This window comes from Agelaius tricolor, unplaced genomic scaffold (genome assembly GCF_023055355.1).
Source record: "Agelaius tricolor isolate 1412-34295 unplaced genomic scaffold, bAgeTri1.0.p SCAF_1, whole genome shotgun sequence".
In the NCBI taxonomy this organism is placed as follows: domain Eukaryota; kingdom Metazoa; phylum Chordata; class Aves; order Passeriformes; family Icteridae; genus Agelaius; species Agelaius tricolor.
Window position 1 is genome coordinate 104,663,918 of NW_027269261.1, and position 21,232 is coordinate 104,685,149.

General features: G+C 37.9%; 1 protein-coding gene across 2 annotated transcripts in view; it reads left to right on the plus strand.

The window, feature by feature from the left end:
- The window catches only part of KLHL32 (kelch like family member 32), a 124,885-nt gene that overhangs the window by 25,755 nt on the left and 77,898 nt on the right, over positions 1–21,232 (plus strand). For both annotated transcript variants that reach the window (XM_071446159.1, XM_071446167.1), the window contains exons 2-3: positions 1,056–1,138; positions 3,671–3,851. In XM_071446159.1, the coding sequence (XP_071302260.1) occupies positions 1,116–1,138; positions 3,671–3,851 (204 nt within the window). In that variant the 5' untranslated portion in view covers positions 1,056–1,115. The remainder of the gene's footprint in view (positions 1–1,055; positions 1,139–3,670; positions 3,852–21,232) is intronic.

Sequence of the window (21,232 nt, forward strand, 5' to 3'; positions counted from 1 at the left end):
GTGACACAGGTACATTGATCAGAAGTGGTTTTGCTTCCTTAGTTGACAATACCAACTTAATATGCTGTGTTTTTCTGTCTCTTGAAGGGTAAGGTGAATTGTCTTAACAGAACTAGAATGGTGATCGTTGATGAAGAGTGTGACATGTTCTGAAACCACCATTGGAAAGCACTGCAAACCCATTTGCTTAGTATCCCATCGAATCATCACCAAATAAGTTCTCTATGACCTCACCCATTTGCCCAGAATTGCAGTCTTTTTGGAAAAGAGAAAAATATGGAAATTCTTCAGATTTTGCTGCATTGTAATACTTCAGTGTTACTGAGTTAAACAATCCACACATGGTTTAAATAAGCAGTCAAAGTAGTGTACTTTTCTTTTTTGACTATTCAGTTAAAACCTATTTTTTCTTTTATAATTCTTATATGAAGTTGAAAGGTCATATCAGCTGTGCTGGCTTGCTACACCACTGAAAAATTTGCTGTGCAGCCCTGTTTTCAATAACTTAGGTCTTTGGACACTTCAGCTGTTCTGTGTTTATTTATATGGTCACTTTAGTATTTTGTCTTTTAAAAAAAGAGCTGTTGTGTTTATAAAAATGATTGTACTTTACTACTTCTATTTGCCAGAATGATTATAGCATCAGAGAGTCATTTAGGTTGGAAAAGACCCTTAGGATCATTGAACATAAAAACTGTATGTTATTCAGGAAAGTAAGCAAACACTAATACGTGCCTTTGGCTTGCTCTTCATATTGAAGGAATTTTGGTACAGTTACTTTCCTCCTCGTCTTTCTTCAGCTTTTTTGAAATTATATGTGTTCCTGAGTTTGTGGAAAGTATTCCTCAAGGGCAGCAGGTGCAGGACATTCAGATGGCAGGATGTGAAGCTCTAAGAAAGACTAGAGGAAAGGCCACTTTCCTTACAGAAAGACTGTACTCAATTCTAGACAGTGAAAGTTGCTTTTGAATTGCACATCCTGAAAGTATTGATCTTAAAGGCTGAGGCTGTGTATGCTTTGAATTTTAATGTTCCTCTCCATTCTCTTTTTCTAGCTGGAACACTCACAGCTTTCCCTAGAGGATTATAAGTTTTGATATTCAGAAGACTGAAGGATGCCATCTGAGAGGTGCCTGAGGTATAGTACTTGGTAGTGTGTAGGAAGTTATTAACATTTAGGATGATGTTTACCAAAGATTCAGTGAAGAAAGTAGAAAAAAGTAAAACTACTAGTTTTGTTCGTTAGATGGGAATTCACATTATTAAATACATATCCCTGTTATAATCTGCAAAATATTACCTTGTTGCTTCTTATCTCAGGCAAGGAAAACTCTGCCTGGGATTGATTGGAGCCCCACAGGCTCCTCATACCTTATTTATGCCTTAGTCTATACTTGGAATTTTTGATTGTGGAAACAACTGGCATTTTTTGCATCTGGAATGGTGGCTGGTGGTAATTTTGGGTCTCTGCAGTTCCACTGTTCGGGACATATTACTTTTCCAGTTATGTGAAATGTCTTCCAAGATTCTCTCCAAATTCTTCTTTCTGCCTTCTCTTGTGTCTCCTTCCCAGTGTAGCCTTTCTCATTTGTTTGTACTACCCATTCTTGCAATAGAGAATTTGTCATTTATAATTTAATTACTTTCTGGGAGCAGAACATGGTTCTTTCAGACAGAACACTCTGCAGAATTTATTAACTGAATTGGTTTTCTGCAGAACTTTGCAGTAGTGTGAAATGCTGGTGGTTCTGTTTTAGAGTAGTTAACACTCTGATCTGGTAGCTCAGAAAACTCCCTGATATGACTGGGACACCTTATCATTCCAGTTCTGTTCCCCTTTCCCTGCCATGCTTGTGCAGCAGAAGAGGATCAGAACTTGCTTGCTTTTATAGCTATTAAATTTATCAACTGACAATATCACTACAAATAATCGGTCATGTTAGGTTTAATTACTCTATGTATTTTCATTCATAAATTCCAGTTAAGTTGCCTTTCATGTGTATTCATTCTTCATATGTGATTAGCACAAGGGTTACAGGCAATTAATTTTTCACTTTGGTCACTGAATTGAAAAATGGATTATGATAGAACTCAGTTTAAAATCCCAGCTGTGTTCTCTATTGAATGAAATAGTGCTCTGGATAATGGTGAAAAAAACAAGAGGAATGAAGGTCTTGATTTACAACACTGGGAGAGAGACTAATAAAAACAGAAGAGAAACCATCTCAGGGTATCATTAATGTATTATACTTGCCCTAGTTTTAGTCACTTTGCTATAGAAATTACAGAAGAGAAATAACCGTTAAAAACAATTCTCTTGTGTTTAGCAAGTTAGATTTCTTGATAACTGTTTTTTAGAATGAGTTGGGTTCTACAAACAGAACAGCTGAAGAAAAAAGAGTAATTTGAATGAGTCCTTTTGAAATGTATTTAGGGCATGTCCATATGTGAAACCTGAACTGTCAGAGGAGTAGTAAAATTCTTCTGTTCACTGAAAATTCTTCTGTTCACTGAACACTCTGTTCCTGTGTTATTTCTCTTTGGCCAGCCTTCTTCTAGAAGTAATGTTTTAGTTGTTGACTTTCTAAAAGAGCAGCTTAGATTAGGGCAAACAGTCTGCAAGGCAGGTCTGCAGTAGTTTGCAGGTGCCCAAGGTGCAGAAGTAGGATGGGCAGAAAAAGGAGAATATCACAGCCACACAGCTGCTGCATAGTACATGTATGTAGTGAATGACATGATTGTGCTGGAAAAATGATGCGTTATTCACCCCTTTAAAAAAAAAATCTTCACTTTGATTTATGCTGAGAGGACTCTCTGTAAACTCACCTTCTATAAACACACATGTGGAATCTCTGGCAATTTAAATTGGTAGTCTCACAGAGCTCAAATCAATTGCATTGTTTTGTACCAAAGAGGATTTGCTGATATATTTTGATTTGTTTCCATTTGCATGAACATTTGTCTTGTCTCTTCCTTTTACTACAGAGAAAGGAAGCTGCAATCAGGCAGTCCTAGCCTGGATTATATGTGAATCTTATATTTGTACATGGAAATATTGAGGTGGAGAAGGCATTGGCATTTTAAAATAGAGCAAACATCCTCTCCCTATCCCTAACACAAAACAGACAATCAAAAAAACCACTACAACACTTCATAAACATGAATAGTCTGAGGTGGTCTGAAAACATTCAGTTTTCAGACTTAAACATTCAGCATCAGACTTAAACAGGCCACCTGAGACTGTGAAGCATCATATTTTTTAGTAGAACTTCTTGCATACATACATATACCTTCCTTTTCATCAGTGCTTCAGTTTGAACCACTTAAAGTTTTCTGGTGGTCCATTGACCTAAGCCCTCTATTGTTCTCATTTAATCCTAAAATTAATCCTGTGAGTTCAGCTGACTTCTGGTACAGGAAATGAGAAATCAGAACCATTGAGGTTTTTAAATTTGGGTATATAATCAGTTTTCATATGCTTTGTTATATTGAGCTTTTTTTCTGATGTCTATGCTGTGTAAAGGTTTTTGCCTGACAGGGTTCATGACTTTTTTGCTTTCCAAGAATTATCAAACTATCTTGTCTTGTTCTGTATTCCTGACAGAATGTGCTTGTTTTGTACTTTATTTTTTTTTGTTTTTGACAGAGTGTTTCCCCTTTCCCCTCTCAGTGTTCAGGAAATGCTGACAGGTCAGAGGCTCTGTCAGTCTAGCTCCCACAACGATGCTGTCCTGGCAGCTCTGAACCAGCAAAGAAGTGATGGCATTCTTTGTGATATTACCCTTATTGCTGAAGAGCAGAAATTCCATGCACATAAAGCAGTCCTGGCAGCCTGCAGTGACTACTTCCGAGTAAGTCCCAAGATATTTCTATTTATATAATTATATTAAAAATTGTCATTGTGGAGGATGAAGATAATTATAAATATCATATTGAATAAGATTTAAATCTGAACCTTTGTAAAATGCAGGATTATTGCACACTCTGTAGAGTATGCAACTTTAGATATCCATAGGAAAGAAATGTTGAGAACATAAATCAGATTTTTTTTATAATTATTTATGGTAAGTCTTCTTCTCCCTTTGCCCCTAACAGAGATAGTCAGGGCACATCTTTCTATGAATGTAATGCCCCAGTAAAGTGAGAAAGTGGAAGATATTTTAATATGTAGAATTTTTTGTAGAACGCACGAGAGCTGTGATTAGAGGATGGTGAAGAAGAGACTGAGGGAAGTCCTCACTGTGGTTTCAGCATCCTCACAAGGGGAAGCAAAGGGGCAGGCACTGATGCCCTCTCTGATGACCAGTGATGGGACTCGAGGAAATTGCATAAAGCTGAGTTGGGACATTTAGGTTGGATATCAGGAAAAGTTTTTCACCCAGAGAGTGTTTGAGCACTGCAACAGGCTCCCCAGGGAAGTGGTCTCAACACCACACCTGACAGAGTTCAAGAAGAATTTGGACAATACCCTTGGGTATGTGGTGTGACTCTTGGGGTGTCCTGTTCAGGGCCAGGAGCTGGACTTCAATGGTCCTTATGGCCCCTTTCCAAGTCAGCATGTTCTATGATTAGAGTATGGAAGTATGGGGTGAGGGAGTTTAAATTTGATATTTACTATGAGGCTGCTGAGGCAGTGGAACGGGCTGGTCCGAGAACTTGTGGCTGCCCCATCCCTGGATGTTTACAAGGCCAGGGTGGATGGGGCTCTGAGCAACCTGGTCCAGTGGGAGGTGTTTGTGGCAGCAGGTTTGAAACTAGGTGATCTTTACCCTTTCAACCCAAGCCATTCTATGATACCATGATAAATGCAATTTATTTCAACTTGAGATTGGATTTTTGTCGGATGTAAATGGTTGCTCTCAAAGAGGAAGCTATAATAATTTTAATAATTTCTTTAATGTGATAAAACTTATTTTCAGAAACAAGTGTTTCCAAGACATAAAATAAAATATTCCCTGGGAAGTCTGATTCAGGCAATTCCAGTCTAATTCCAATCTAGAATTGGAGTAACTGAAAAATCATGTTTGCTCATAGGAAAAGTATCCTTTATATGAGGCAGTTCTACTAACCTTTATTACAATGTGCCCACTCAAAATATTGGACCATCTGTAGCTGTGTAGTTCACTGGTATTTTTAAGTGTGAGTCATCCTGTTGTTAATCAGAGACTAAAGTTGAAATTAATTTAAAGGTCTGTTTTCTCTTACAAAGTAAATTTATTAAATATTTTGTCTACACAGTAATTGTAGTGTGATGAACTTCGTTATTAGGATCTTTTTGTCTTGTTACAATAGTAATACAGTGTATGACAACTTCTCTATATCTCTGATTACCTAAGCAGGGTTTTTATCTTCCTGTCAGCTCTCTCTGACTTTTGGTTAGAATTTAGACTTAATTTATTCTGTGTATTTAAGAAATGTTATTAACCTTGATGTGACTTTTGCTGTGATGGTGTTGAGCCAATTGATTGCTCATTTTTTGAGCTTATCTGCATGCTTATGTGTTCTGCTACAGCATAGTTTGTACTGCCACATTGCTGATGTTGCTTCATCATGATGCCCAGGCCCTGCTGTAACAGAGATTGCTTTGCTTTTTTATTTCCTTTAACCCCAGTGCACAGAGAGGGATTCTGGACCTTTCTACTTGTAGCAACTGCTATGTATACTTGCCAATTATAAATATAGTTCCTGTTCTGGTTTGGTTGAAATATTTCCATATCATCTGTACCTGTGACACTCTTTCCAGAGCTTATGGTTTCCTGTGCATAGAAACATCATGGAAAGAGCACCTCTGCCTGGTGTTTCAACAGTGTGGTAGGAACAGCTTCTACTTTGGTCACTTATTGATTGATGTTGAGATTTGAGGCAGTGTGATTTATCCTGTTATTTCCAGTTGAGTTACTTGGTAATGACTGGACAGTAATTGCAAGTTAAAATCTTAATGCCCTTTATTGCTATATAAATATTTTTTATTTTAAAAGTGTTGAGAGAATGCTTTATGCAGCATTGAGTAATTTGATCTGCCTCTAAACTTCTGTGGTTTAGTAGGATGCATTTTTCAGACTTTAGATATTAGCTATAAATATGGAACTTGTGCTTTCTGAAATCAGGAAAACAGGTTTTTATAAATAGACAAAAATCTTTTTTTAGAATATTGTGAAGTAAGATCTATATTGTGGAGGAGGATGGCAAGAAGGTCACACTATGTTCCTAATTCTAATAATTTAGAAAAGCAAGAGTCAATTAAAAAGTAATAATGTTTTCAGAGAAGTTATTGATCTTTTTATATCTAGGGAGATTTTACCTAATTTGAGCTACTTGCATATTCTTTTTCCAAGAATTAGAAGAATTAATCAAGCTTAATTTTAGAGTTGGTAAAAAGAAAGAGGCATTTCCAGAGGATGATAAAGGAGAATAGCAGATTTATTCAGAATGACATGAGTGATGATCTGGAAGTGCTGGATCTCTTTTAAGTGGTCATAAAGGCAGGGTCACATGCTTCAAACTTAGCTGTTATTATTATATAATATTTTTACCCTTATTTTTTTCTCTGGAGGAATTCTTAGACAAAACTTGAAGGTTTTCTAACCCTAAAGTCATTTATTGCCATGTGAAACTTGCCAGGATGGACCTGCTGCTGGCCCAGGCTGAACCAAGCAGGGGAGGATAGTAGCACCTTTGTAATCTGTTAAGGGGAAAAAAAGGTACTGTACAGATGTAATTGTGGCCAGAGAAGAGCAGGGTGAGAATATGGCAGAGGAACAACTGTGCAGGAGAGACAGGAGGTGCTCCATGTGCTGGAGCTGATGTTCCCCTGCAGCCCATGGTGAAGACCATGGTGAGGCAGCTGTGCCCCTGCAGCCCATGGAGATCCATGAGGATGCAGAGATCCCCTTGCAGCCCCTGGGAGATAGCCTAGCCAGAGCAGGTGGATGCCTGAAAGAGGTGTGTGGAACCCTGGGAAACCTGTGCTGGATCCTGGCAGGGACCTGCAGACCCGTGGAGAGAGAAGCCCATGCTGGAGTTTCCTGGCAGGACTTGTGACCCTGTGGGGAATCCAGGCTGGAGCAGCCTGTCCTTGAAGGACTGCACCCTGTGGAAAAGTGACCCACATGGCAGCAGTTTGTGGAGAACTGTTGCCTGTGGGATGGACTAACACTGGAGAAGTTCATGGAGAACTGTCTCCCCTTGGAGAGACCCCACAGTGCAGCAGGGGAAGGACTCTCCTTCCTGCACAGTAGCAGAAACTGCTGGTGATGAACTGACCATAACCCCTTCCTTGTCTCCATGCACTGCTGGGGGAGGAGGGAGAGCTGACAAGGAAGAAGAGGTGCAGGGAAATTGTTTTTAAGGTTTATTTTACTTTTCACTATCCTGTTCTGGTTTTGTTAGTAATGAATTCTGTTAACATCCCCAATTTGAGTCCATTTTGCCCATGATGGTATTTGCTGAGGGATCTCTCCTGTTCCTTATCTCAACTCATGAACTCTTCATAATATTTTCTCTCCACTGTCCATTTATGAGAAAGCAGCTTTGGTGGGTACCTGGCATCCAGCCAGCCTCAGTCCACTACAGTCTTTTTTCCAGGTCTCCAAAAATATGTTCAATTCTATGCAGGACTCTATCAAAATGAATAATTTGTTTTTACTTTTTTGCCACTATTGTAAAATAGCTTCTAGAGGGTCTGGATGTTTGCTTTCCATGGAGGGTTTGTATAATTTTCTGCAGTTTTGTTCTGTGTCTACTTTGATTAAATTGTAGTGTTTTCTTGAGCAGTATGTTTTCTTAGAAATTGATACTTATGTCTTTCTTTTACTGGAAAGAAAAGTTTGTTAATGCTTTAGAAGGATAACTAAATGTTATCCTTCTAAATGTCATTTTACAGACTGGGGCAATTGGACCCACTTGTGTGAGGAAGAGTGGACAAAGAAGGCCAGAAGTTTCCTTATCAAATTTTTTTTGAGATTATAGTTTGGAGTAAAATCTTTTGTTTTCCTAAGACAAGCTGGAGACCTGAGCTTCAGCAAAATACTTAAAGGCCAGCCTTCTAGGGTACCAGCAGGCCTTACATTCTTCCTGTTGGTATAGTTAGTCTCACAGTTCCAGCTGTGCAGAAACATTGACATTTAAATCCTAAGAGTAACTCCTTGTTTGGATGTTTGTTACATTTGTACACCAAAATTTTGTGGGTTTTCTCTTCATGAAAAAAAATCCCTTAGGGTATTGGATACAAAGACACTGTACACAAAGTTAAACTGCAAGATTAGACACTTGAAATTTAGGAATTTTAATTTATTTTCTGCTCCTGAAGTACTACTTCTTTCAAAGGTCCTAAGGAATATTATAGTTATCTCCATACTCTAAAAGACTACTATAAAGAATTGTAAATATCTATTTTTTATGTGTTCTTTTTAAAGCAAGAAACATAATTTTAGACAAACTTTTCCATATTGACATGCTGTGATTTGCCATTTGTCTCAATCTATTGCACTGAGACAAGGCAGATGAGTTAATATGTGTAACTGTGATAGCTCTAGCAAGCTAAGTCATTTCCAATTAAAAGATTCCTCTGCTTTTTTCCCCTCTGGGAGCAAGATGAAATGTTACTGCATGACTTCATTAGTAGGCATTTACAGTGTTGGCAGGTGATTATATAACCTCAAGATTTTCTTCTACAAAATGCATTGGTTTTACAGTCAGAAAAACTCTTCTTCCCTGCTTTTCATTTGAGTGGGTTTTTAGTTGCAGGACTTTGATCTTTCTCAAAAAGATGCAGATTTTTCATATAATTTAGATGAACAATTATATCAATTATCTGGAATAGATTTTTAAATGTCAATAATATTCTGATTCTTTTTCCACAAGGACCATGCTCAACTCTTAGAAGAATTTTTCTTATCTGAAATGAACTAGCGATAATAATTTTGCACACAGACTTTGTACTACTAACTGCCACAGTTGGTTCTTAAGCAGTTTCTTCTCAGGGGTTTTCTGTGCTCTCTTTCCTGCCCATTATCAGATAGTTTCCTCCTTTGTCCACAACATTGCTGATTGTTCATATTTGACAGTATATTGCATTGTTTCATGATAAGGCTAAGGAATTAATTTTTATAAACCAATCCCTGAGGACTGAAAGGGTGATTGATGCAAATAGCTTTTGTAGTCCTATCAATCATAAAGAGGAAAAAGCTCTCCCTGATATGTCGTAGAGATAGATCTAAAGACCCAGTTCTGAGAAATCAGGGTTACCTGCTGCTTTTGCAGTATAGTGTAATTTTGTCTTTCAGTATTTTACAATTGCTATGTGTCAACTAAAAAGACCAGTATCTTCCTTTCTATCATACCCTGAAAGTGATGCTACTTAGAAATTGTCTTTCCAGATAACCTTTAAAAATGTAAGCTCTTCCCATTGGGCCAAATCAGCTCTGTTCTTCCAAACAAAGAGTAGTTCTGCTTGCAGTCCTTCCCTAGCCCCAAGCCACATATGGATAGGTATGGCAGCTTCTAAACTTCCTTCCTGGAACACAGGATAAGGAGCAATGGCCAGAAATTTAAATAAGAGAAGTTCCACCTCTACCTGAGGAAAACTTTACATTGGGAGTAGCATAGCACTGGAATGGGCTGTCCAGGGAGATCTTGGATTTTGTGTCTGGTTTTGTGAACATGTTGCTTATATGCCACCTGTTGAGAGTGAGAACTCAGTGCTGCTTGCTTCTCATTAGAAAGAAAGGAACTTGTCTAAAATAGGAGGAGGCCTGGAAAAAAATGGAGTTAATTTACTAGGATAATATGAAAGTTTAAATACAAATTAGAATGTTACTACTAATTATTCAGTTATTCCAGTTACAGTTAAGTGTCAAGAAAGCTGCACATTCCTTCACTTCTCAAAATATTGTTTGATATAGGCAATTCAATTGTTTTACTATGTTAAATCAAAGCATTGGAAGTAATATAGCATGGACAGGTGTGAGGTGTCTTTTATAATGTTCATCTGAACAAACTCTTTTACTTCTGCAGTATATACAAAAATGGTTTGCAAACTTTTTTAAGGTTTCTAAATAAATACTTTAATATTCTTCGAAATGAAAAAAAAAAGGAAATGTATCTGGGTTATTTTATTTTGTTCATCCTTATCTTTGTATTTAATGAGTTTTTATTCTGTGAGGCTCTGAAGCAATTTTTCTTTGCTGCAGACAGAATTCCCACTGCTCAGCAGTGTTGGTTCTGACAAAAACATCTACAAGAATATTCTCTTTTCTGAATTCTGTGTTCAAATTCCCAACAGTTTTTATTCAGCCTGCATAAATATGTTTCTGTTGCAATTCTCATAGTTCATGAATTAATTCATTGCAGTTGTGTTGGATGATAGCCAATATGTGGTGGTGTCATCTTGGGTTTTTTTACTTTTCCTGTTTTGAAGACCCTGTATGGTAAGTGTGTGCACCATGGCTGTATATGGCAAAATCAGCTCTGCAGTTAGTGAGATAGGCCATAGCATAGCAGGCTGTGGCTCAGTGTCTCAGACTGGTGTGATAACAACATGTGCTGTTTGGCTACTGAACTGATGCCTTCTCTCAGTTTAAAACCAGGAGAGAAAGGAGTCATTACAGCCATGTTCCTCTGGTTGTCCATTTTCTTCACCATGTTCTTTGCTTGCTTCAGGCTACCTCAGTTCAGTTTTGCAGTGCTGCCATAACAAGTATTCTGACTGTGGGCTGGGCTCAGCTGCATTTCTGTGTGGCTTAGTGTTTGCCCATGAAAACCAATTTATTGGGACAGGCCTGTGGCAGAGAAGCATTTTGTACCTGTGTTCTTCTCAGTCTCTATAGTCTGGTGAGGAAGTCTTGTGTTTCAGAACATTGTTGGATGCAGTAGATGCTCTTGTATATCTTGTAGTCTCTGTCAGTATCTTCCTACACAACCTCGGGAGAAATAAAATTATTCTGTGGGTGTACTGAAGCTGAAAATACCCGAGGGAATTATTTGGGCAGCATATCACTTTAAGCTTCAGTGACTAGGACCCACATACCATTTTGATAACATGAGAAGTATCCAACAAAAGAGACAGAGAGGTGTTAGAATTTTTTAACATTCTTGAAATAGCTATTTTTCTTTTGGATACCCCCTCAGGGAGTGTTCTAGTCTCCTCTGTTTGTATAAGAAGCCCATTACAAAGCAGTTCTGGCTTTTGTGTTGCACAACATGATTGTTTGAAGTTTAGAGGAGATACCTGTCTTTTAATAAATTCTTCAGTTGCTTCATTGTCAACAGTGCCATTATTTTACATCCTTTTAACACCTTCATTTTAGTAGACTGAAATATAATGTTAGCTAATTGAATTCATGTCACTGTAGGAGTGAATCTTGTAAAAGGTTGGATTCGCTTTCACAGTGAATCTTGTGAAATCAGTGGAACCTTTGCATTTGACTGTCCTGAACTGCTTTGTAAAGTTCTGCTGGTTGCTTATCTTTGGCAAGAGTTAGTCTGTTTGAGTCAGCCAGGTTGCAAACTTTAGACATCAAAAACTTCTCTAAATCCCAGTCCTCTCACTGAATGACCTAATGTGTGAGTGGTGAATGGATCAAACTGCCTCTCAATCGAATCTCAATCACCTGATAGGTAATACGTCAAAGGAGAGAGATGCCCTTAGCAGCCTCAGGTGAGAGCATAAGAACAGCCACACTGAGTTGGATCATTGGCTTCTTGCTTTAGCAGCAGCTCTTTGTGATGTCTGGTGAAAAAGAGTAAATCCAGGATAAGTGTATGTGGTCTGTTCCAGAGAATTCCCCAGCTGTTTTCATCTCAGGGATATTTCAGAGCAGAGTGTGATTCCTGTCTGTTCAGCAGTCCTTAATAGGTCTGTCTTCTAAGCTTTTATCTTCTTTCCCATTGGGCCTGTGTAAGATTTCTCATCCACCTTACAGGGTGCCCAACTGCCTGCTGTGTGAAGATCTACTTATGTTTCTAGTCAATCTGATTTCTACCAGTTTAATTTGTTTCCTTCTAGTTCTTCTATTGGAAAAGATAATCATTGGTTCTTCTCATGTCACTAAGTCATCTCTTTCCCTGAAAACTCTTGTCTTAATCAGATCTATTTAAATGCAAGCTGTGCAGGATGCTTGGGGAAGCTTCTTGCCCTTCTCCAAAGTTTTGACAGCTCTGGTATATGTTTTGTGAGCTGAGGGTAAGAGAATTGCATGCAGTAGGCAAGGTATAAATTTCTATACAAGCATAGGATTGATTTCTGTTTTGTTGTCTCTTGCAAAAAAAATTTCTAAGCTTTGATTACCTTTTTAAATTTTTTTCCCATTTTTATTGCTGAGGACTGGGATGATTTTTTTATTGAACTCGTATGTTCATTTTTATAATTGCCATTTTAGAAGCCAGCTGCTTAATCCATGCAATCCTTTTACAGTTTATCACATTATCCATGCCTTTACTACTTTGCACAGCTTTGCCTCGATGGACTTTCTACCTGCAGTGCTCTTGCCCTTTTCCAGAACTGCTCTGCATATGTTAAACATGAGTTGCTCCACAGGAATCATCACTCCCTGTGAAAACTTTCCCATCTTTCCTTGTTCACTGTTTTATGTATTCAGTCATTATGTACCCAGGCAAAGATCTCTCCTCTTTTCTCTCTTGCTTAGTTTGCCTTCCAGGCATTTAAAGGCCTCTGTCAAAAGCTTTTTGTGAATCCACATTGTGAAAAAGCAATGGTTACAGCCCAGCATAACATACTCTTTGCCATTAGGTTGCATCCATCACTTCTATATGTATAGAACACAAGTTTGTGTATGTGTGCGAAAATCAAATTATCATCTCCTCAGACATGTGGAACATTCTTAGCTACTGATGAAATAACCTGCCCTTCCAGGGCCACAGAGTTCCAGTTTTGCAAATAGGTAACAAATGCACACAAAGCCCATTTTATATAAAAATTAGGAATATTAAGACAATGTATTACATGTTCATCTGCATTTTCAGGAGCTCTTGTACCTGGCACTTAATCATCTACCTTGCCAGGGTTAGCTTTCAGCCAAGAAGGAATAGGTATCAAGCCTGTGGAATTTATGGGAATAATTAAATTAATGTTGTTGTGGTCTGTTAGCTAGGAAGCTCTGTTAGCTTGTTTGTTAGAGTTGAAGGAAAAGCCAAAGGATAAATGGGAATGGTTAAGTGCAGACAACTAAAAATAAAGTGAAGAGATGATTTTATAGAGGCATTTTTTCCAAAGGAAGTAGCTGATGGAGGGTAGAGCTTAGCTGATGATGAAAACTACTGTGACAAATGACTGCAACATTAACACAAGCTTGGTTAGTCAAGTCATTCTTCTTTTATTTTGCAAATTGTTAAAATGTTTGTTTACTTTTTAGGTTTTTATCAGTAGAAGGGTATGAAAGAAACAAAGAAAAATAGTCAGTAAGCTGGTTTTATTACTTTGCCTTTGTATGAAAGAATTTAATAAATATGTTGGTGGGAATTAAGGGTGGCACTTCAGCAAAATTGTACTATATTTTTAATGGAAAACAAGATTTAGAATCATAATGGAAAATAGAAATATTTTAAAGGATATGAAGGTTATCTAGTTCAAACCCTCATAAAATGGGCCAGATGGGGAAGATATGTAGTGCAAACTCTCATAAAATGAACCATTTAAAATTTCAGCATTAGACTTTTCACATAACAAGTGTGCTTTTGCAGTTAGGATGCAGAAAAGAAGTAATTGCCATAGTTTACTATTGCTTGGAACATTTGGATGTCAGTGCCTAATGACATTGGCATCCCATTATATAAATGGCTTCTTAAAAAGGTAATTATAATAACAACTAAGATTGTTACTATAGTTCTGTTAGATTAAGCCTTGCTGTACAACTGTTATAGTAGAGCCTGCATTCACTAAGGTGGGACACTTGTTCTCATGGTATTGTATGAAATATGTTTTTAAAATGAAGTTCCTTAAAGGTGTCCAAGCTTGGATCATGGTTTTTCCTTGGAGACAGGAAAAAAAAAAATCACAAGAAGCTTTGCCTTCCTGAATTAAATGTATTGTGGTAGTTAAAATGCTCGTTCATAAGCTAAGTGACTTTTATTGCAATTTTATTCTGGGCTTGCTTTTGATATCACTTGCTAAAATCATCGAAGGATGTGAACAATAGGCTTATGCATTCACTGGGAAGCATTAAACCAATTTAGGCCAAAATTTGCAAATGTGACTCATGCCTTTCTGTGCTTGACTGGAAATGCTGGGAAAAAAATCTGGTTTTAGTTATGCTGCTTTCTTCATTCTCCAAAAGGCAGGCCTGCTTATGGGTGTCTGTTGTTAGGATAGACTGTACCTTTTTGGCGTTTTATGCAGTGCTTTGCACAGCAGTGTCCTTGCAATTCAGTTTTCTTGCATCTGCCTTAAAATAAACAATAATCTTGATATTCAGGACCACCTGTGGTGACTTATTAATTTTGAAATATTGGAACTAATAACTTTATTGTATCCGCAATAGTTCACAGTTTTGTGTGGTTTTTTATTCAGATACCATGTTGCACATGGAAACTGTAGAATTATTTTGTTTTTATGGAACTACTTAGATTTTGAATATAAGTCTTTTATGTGATGATGCAGCAACTCATTATGAGTAGCATGCTAGAGAATTCCTTCTTCCATGTGGCTTAAATTACATTTGTGTACCTAAGCAGAGCTTGGGGGAAGACACATGACACTGTTAAGCTCTGACTATCAAAAGATGAATTATGTTTAATGCAGGTTCAATCAAGGATATAACTTGCTAGCAACACATTTTTGGGGATTTTTTTTGTTTAATTTGAAGTTTTTGTTTGTTTGCTTTTGGTGTGTTGTTGATTCAGGTTTGTTTTGTTTTTGGGTTTTTTTTTTTTATCTTGAAGTTTTTATTTTGACCAGGAATAAAGACCCTCTGCCTTGTTACAACCAAGAAAATCACTTTGTTCTTGATGGAATGTCCAATATACAAACAGGAAAAAAGTCTCACATCCTTAGGTTCTCTAAACAGTAAGGTAGTTCTTTATTGCAATTTTCATTACTTATTTTGAAGAATACTAAGAAAGGTACAAAAGATACATACTCTTTTTGTATCCAGAGTGTGACATAATAAGTGCCTTGTACATATCCTTGATTTGGTAAGCTCTTTGGGGCTCTGTAATTATGTATCACTGTCTGACACTGACGTACTAAAAGAAACGCCAAAGGTTCAGTGGAATTTGCTTTACTAATGGTAATATGTGACACCTGAATACTGTGCATAAAATTGTATTGTTTGCTGCTCAGTTTTATTTCTTTAACTATATATTCTCTTAAACTATGAATGATGGCTGACCTTTCCATTTTATAGGATTCATTTTAGTTGCTTGGCAAATGCTTAAAAACCAATATTTACGTAAATTTCATAGAGCAGATGAATTATTGTAGGCTCAGATATCAGTGACTGATGTTATGTGACATTTTCTTTGTGAATTTATATGGAACTTTTTTCAGAAGAATTCTGTAATGAGCCTCTTAATCATATTTCATGCAATTGGTATTGATGGATATGTTTTTCAGTGTTCAAGAGACTCCAGAGGACATGGCTGATTGGCTGATGATTGATTTAGGATAGACAGGCTTGAACTGGGAGGGAAACAAAGCTAGTTATAAGAAGAACAAGACACATTTTTACATGCTGTAAAGAAACATTTGCATATTAAATTGGTTATTTGGATAAGTATACATTGCACATCTAGAGCATAGTTGATATTTGATGTGGGCATGGTCATCTGTCAAAGCAGTGTTTTGACTCCTGTTCATAGATTCTGAATGTATTCTTTTTTGTTGTGATAGGTGAAAACAGCAAAGGAAAAATGACGTGGCTTATGTAATGAAGAATAAGAACATGAAGCTAAGGACATCCAAAGGTTATTTCAGGAGTGATGGAACAAAGTAGATGAAATAGATTATGATTTATTTATTTAATATTACTGTTACATGAACAGGGAATTGCTATCTTTACCACAAACTGCAAAGTGTAATGTTTTGACCCAAAAAAGTTTATAGCCCAGATAGATAGAAAAGAGTATGTCAGGACTGGATATTTAGTAGCCCAAGTGACAGGTAAGCTGAGGTCCCAAATCAGAAAGAATGTGCCACTGATCAACAGATTATTGATGCCAGTAAGATTTCTCACAGGATTAAAGTTACACATGAAATGAAAACAATCTTGAGGTATCACATCATAACTGAGTTCCCTGAGCAGTATGGGAAATTGATCTGAGGTCTCTGAAGTGTTGGTTTACTTCATAGCTTTTCTGATGCCCAAGATGAGAAGTACAATCCATTTCCCATTAAAAAAAAGGCTATGGAAAAGATGAATGTAGAATTAAATGCATTCCCCATATGATGTGGAAAGTAAATTTGAATAAAATACTGCCCTTAATGAAGATGCCAATCTATTTTAAAATATTTTTTGAAAGCACTCAATCCAGTATCATTTAATTGTGGAGGTAGAAATTTGAGATGACAAACCAGCTCTTTCCAGAGTAAAACAATACTAGATAGTGTTAATTACTTAGAAAATTCAATGCAACAAGATGAATAGCTAAGGAAAACCTTGGTGACTTCACTGATCAGTTCTTTAGCAATTAATTTGCTAAGTGGAGGTAATTCTGAAGTATCCCAGGACATTATTATTGTGCAACTAAGTCTGTGGTTGAGCAAGAATTTGTGTAGGTCAGGGCTATGCTTTGGTGGGAAGTTCCAAATGTTTGTTTTGTATTATAGTAGACTTGGATCTAGGGCTGCTGGTTGTTACCAAAGCTGTGTTTGAGAAATCAGAAGGAGGAAATGTTACTCTCGGAGTTACTGTGGATTGCTGTGGCAAGCTCAGCTTACTTGTCTGTTTTTGAAAGCTTAGCTTTCTTTTGAGTGTTGCATTTAAAGTTGAATAAAAAAAAATGGAAAGTGATGAACCTCTCTTCACAATCTTGCTGAGGGAACTTTGAGATATTGTAGAGGTTATTGCTATGCACTGATGCCGTGTACTTCTTTACTCCTAGAAGAGGGAAGGTATTTCTTGAAAGCCTCAGGTCACAGCAGGTAGTTACTTATGATTTCAGTTACAGAGCTGTCTTTTTAACAGCATAAGGCATAACCATTTGTTCATTTTACATAATTTACCTGTCTCCTGACACTGCATATGTTTTAAACTGTTTCTTGTCTTTAAAAGGCCACTAAGATATGTGGAATTCACTGGCAAAATTTGCTTGTTTAAAGTACATACAATTTGGTTGTTTTGTGGTCGTTTGCTGTTTGCTATGACTGACATGGCTGTAAGGTTGATGTGTACAAATGAGGAAAAGCTCATTACTCTCATGGATATGGAACACCTGAGTAAGTAAGAAAATGACTCAAAGGCAAGGAGCAATTTGTATGTCACCACTGTGACAGTGAGCAATTTGTATTTTGGGGATTTTGACACACATCTTGTGTGTCTGTTACCCACGTATGTGTTCCTGGAGTGGTATGTTGTGAAGGAGTCCATATATGTTGCTGCAATGCTGCCTGACTGGTAAAATCAATGCATCTGAACATTTTAACAGTAATACATTATTCTGATTTGGTGTTATTTTACAGCTATTGTGCATTTTGTTTCTGAAAGCTAAACAACATGCTGAGCATGGGAAGTCAGACACAATGACTGTGCTAAACACCTTTTACTTTGACAATTTTGCCTGGTTGCATCAGATCTGCTCACATCTAAGTCTATACACCCTGTGGTTGTGTGTCATTCAGTTTTGAGCTCTTGTTCACTTTTGTATCCTATGTTTGTAGAAGAAATTGTTTTTATAAAAGTGCCTGAGACTGCTCAGGGCCAAGCAAGTTGTGTAACTACAGGTGTGCTCTGTGTTAAATGTTCACCAGCTTGCCACATTTCTTTGAAGTCAAGTTTTCAAGAGTCTGAGAATTTTTTTATGGCTTGAATATTTTTATCAAAGGACTGTGTGTTTTGTTTTCTTTTTCCTTTGGGAAAAGGAAAAAGCTTTGTTCTGTAGCTTTGTTTCTGTTTCAGGCCAAGATTAGAAGAAGAATAGAGGATTGATTCTTTCCTTCCTCCAAAAAGAGGAGCTATTAAAGTATCTGCCTGCCTCACAAAAATAAGGCCATCCAAATCTGTAACAACTGAAATAAGTGTGACCTCAGGTGGAATTCCACAAATGGAATACATCCATTTGTGTCAGCATGTTGAGACCTGAATTTTGGAGGTGGCAAGTGGATTGTACTTACTTTGCATTGGGGCATTTGGTTTACTTACTTAAAATCTTAACTGAAATATCAGAATATAAACAATCAATCTATTTACCACAATGTTGCCTAATTATGTGATTGGGTGGCAGAACTAGATCTGTATTATTAAGAAGCCAGAAAAAATTGTAAGTCCTCTCATCAGTGGGTTTTATTATAAAAGGGATCTTTGGTTAACAGTGGAACTTGTACTTTCAAGTCTCCTGAAGGTCTTGAAGCAGAAATGAGGCATAATCAAATAGATTTTATTTCAAGCTGAAATGCTTTAAAGTAAAGTATAATAGCATTGTTGAATTAAGCCAATAAATAACATTATTAACATTTCATGCTTAGTCAAATTTGGTAGCTTTTCTGATAGGGTTGACTTTGAGTTGTGCATTTGTCCAAATATTTTGTATTTCATTTGTTTTTCTTGTCTGTCACTTCTGCATTCACCTGAGATATTTATCTTATTGCCTTGTTTTTAATGTACCCAAGGGAAAAAGAAAGTAGTCTAGTAACCTTGTATTAAAAGCATGACTGATGGATCTATATAAGCTCACAAAACCTTAGAGTGTTTTCAGGGATGCGTCTGAAACTGGAGTTTAACAGCTCAACCGTAACTCATTCTCCAGATACTGGTGAAGTCTCAAATCAGAATGTAATGGTCCATATTTTTTTTCAGCTGGAACTACAGTATTCAGGTACAGGAGTGCAAATTAAAGGCTGAGTTTGAGTTCAACTTCTGCCTATGGTAGAACAGATTTTTTTTCATGCTGGATTAAACCTCAAAAACTATCAGGCTAACAAGGAAATTTGCCTGCTGGTGAAGGCAGTGTGGATCAGTGAGCAGTACAAAGTTCATTTAAGTGGGAGATTACTTTCCTGGAGGCTAATCAAGTTCAGCTGAATGTGAACTGTCTGAGGACCATTGCAGGCCTTGTCTTTTGATCAAATTCTTTGGCCTTGTTTCCTGAAAAATAGCTGTAGCTCCTACTCAGTTTCAAAAGCCTTCACAGAATATTTGAGGTGTGACTACCCCGGTGGACAAGGGAAGAGCTACAGACATCATCTATCTGAACTTCTGTAAAGCCTTTTACCCACTCTCCCACAACATCCTTGTCTCTAAATTAGAGATGGATTCAATGATACGATTGGTAGATGGAGGAGTAAGTGTTTGGACAGTTGCTTCCAGAGGTGAATGGCTTAGAGTTTTGATGAGCATCAGTGACAAGTGGTGTCCCTCAGGAGTCTGTATTGGGACCATAATTATTTAAAACCTTAATCAAAGTGATTGAGTGCACCTTTGGCAGATTTGCAGATGACACCAAGCTGGGTGTTGCAGTTAACACACGTGAAGGATGGGATGCAATCCAGAGTGGCCTGGACAAGCTTGAAAAATGGGCCCATGGGAATCTCATGTGGCTTAGTAAGACCAAGTGCAATGTGCTGCACCTGGGTCTGGGCAACCCCCGTATTAAGGCAGGCTGGAGGATGGACAGATGGAGAGCAGCCCTGCTGAGAAGGACTTGAGGGTGATGAGAGGCTGGACATGAGCCAGCAATGTGCACTCACAGCCTGGAAAGCCAAACATGTCCTGGGCTGCACCCAGAGCAGTGTGGCCAGCAGGGAGAGGGAGGGGATTTTCCCCCTCTATTCTGTTCTCATGAGACCCCACCTGGAGTGCTACATCCTGCCTTGAGGTCCTCAGTATATGAAGGACTTTGACCTGTTGGAGTGAGTCCAAAAGAAGGCCACCAAACTGATTGGAGGAAAGGTTGAGAGAATTGTGTTTGTTCAGACTGGAAAAGAGAAGGTTTCAGGGTGTGTGTCCTTTCATTATGTAGAGGGACTCTTCAAGAAAGCAGGAGGGGGACTTCTGATAAGGGCATGTAGTGATAGGACAAGGGGGAAGGCTTTCAGTTTAAGTGAAAGAAAGTAGGTTTAGATTAGATATTAGAAGAAATCCTGTACTGTGAGGATGGTCAGAGAATTTGTGGGTGCCCTGGCCTTCTAAGTCTTCAAGGCCAGGTTGGGTGGGGCTTTCAACAAGCTGGTTTAGTGGAAGGTGCCTCTGTCCATGGCAGGTGGGTTGGGACTAGATAATCTTTATGGTCCCTTCCAACTCAGACTGTTCTGTGATTCTCCACAAAGCCACAGTTTTGTGTCTTACTGGCAGCTTCTGATAGCCCACTGTACTCTTAAGATATATCTGTAGTTATAAATAAGGTGAATTGAGGGCTTGTTTTCTGGCCCTAAAAAGACTGGCATAACATGGCTTGAGACAATATGGCTAAACCTCTGTGAACATTTTGGCTTTGTCCATGCTGCCTATTTGGAACAGCCATAGCTTGAGTTATGTCCTGGGCCATAGTCTGGGCATTGCCTGGGAGAGTGCTAATTGGCAGGGGTCAAAGCTCTGCTGGAGCTGTGCTTTTATGCACTGTGGGTGATTATGGACAGTGACTGAGTTTGTTGTCTGATCCTGCTGAGTTTACTAAATTATGTGTAGTAATAAATCCTGTGTGAAGACCATGTTGGAATCTCTGTGTTAAAATAATCTCCTTAAGGTAAAGTTAGTAAATGTACACAGAAGTCATATAGGAATGATTCCTGGTTTACAGATAGGATTCAGTCAAGTGTTTCTTTGTATTTGTAAGCTTAACTCATTGTGTGGAATATTATCCCTTGACCAGAACAAGATATGTATTAGTAACCACACTGTCTTTAGATGGTTCATATGCACAGGTCTGTAGTGTGCAGGTTGTTACTGTAGCATGGTTGGAAGACATAATAAGGCACAGAGCATCTTTTACCTCTCAGCATTCCCAGCCTTTCTGCAGGCAGTTGGTGTTGGGGTTGAGGGTATAGAAGGTGTGCAAATCTACCCCTTGGCAGACAGGTGTTCCTTTGAGACTTTACTCTTTATTCAGGAATTGGTGTGTGAAAGGA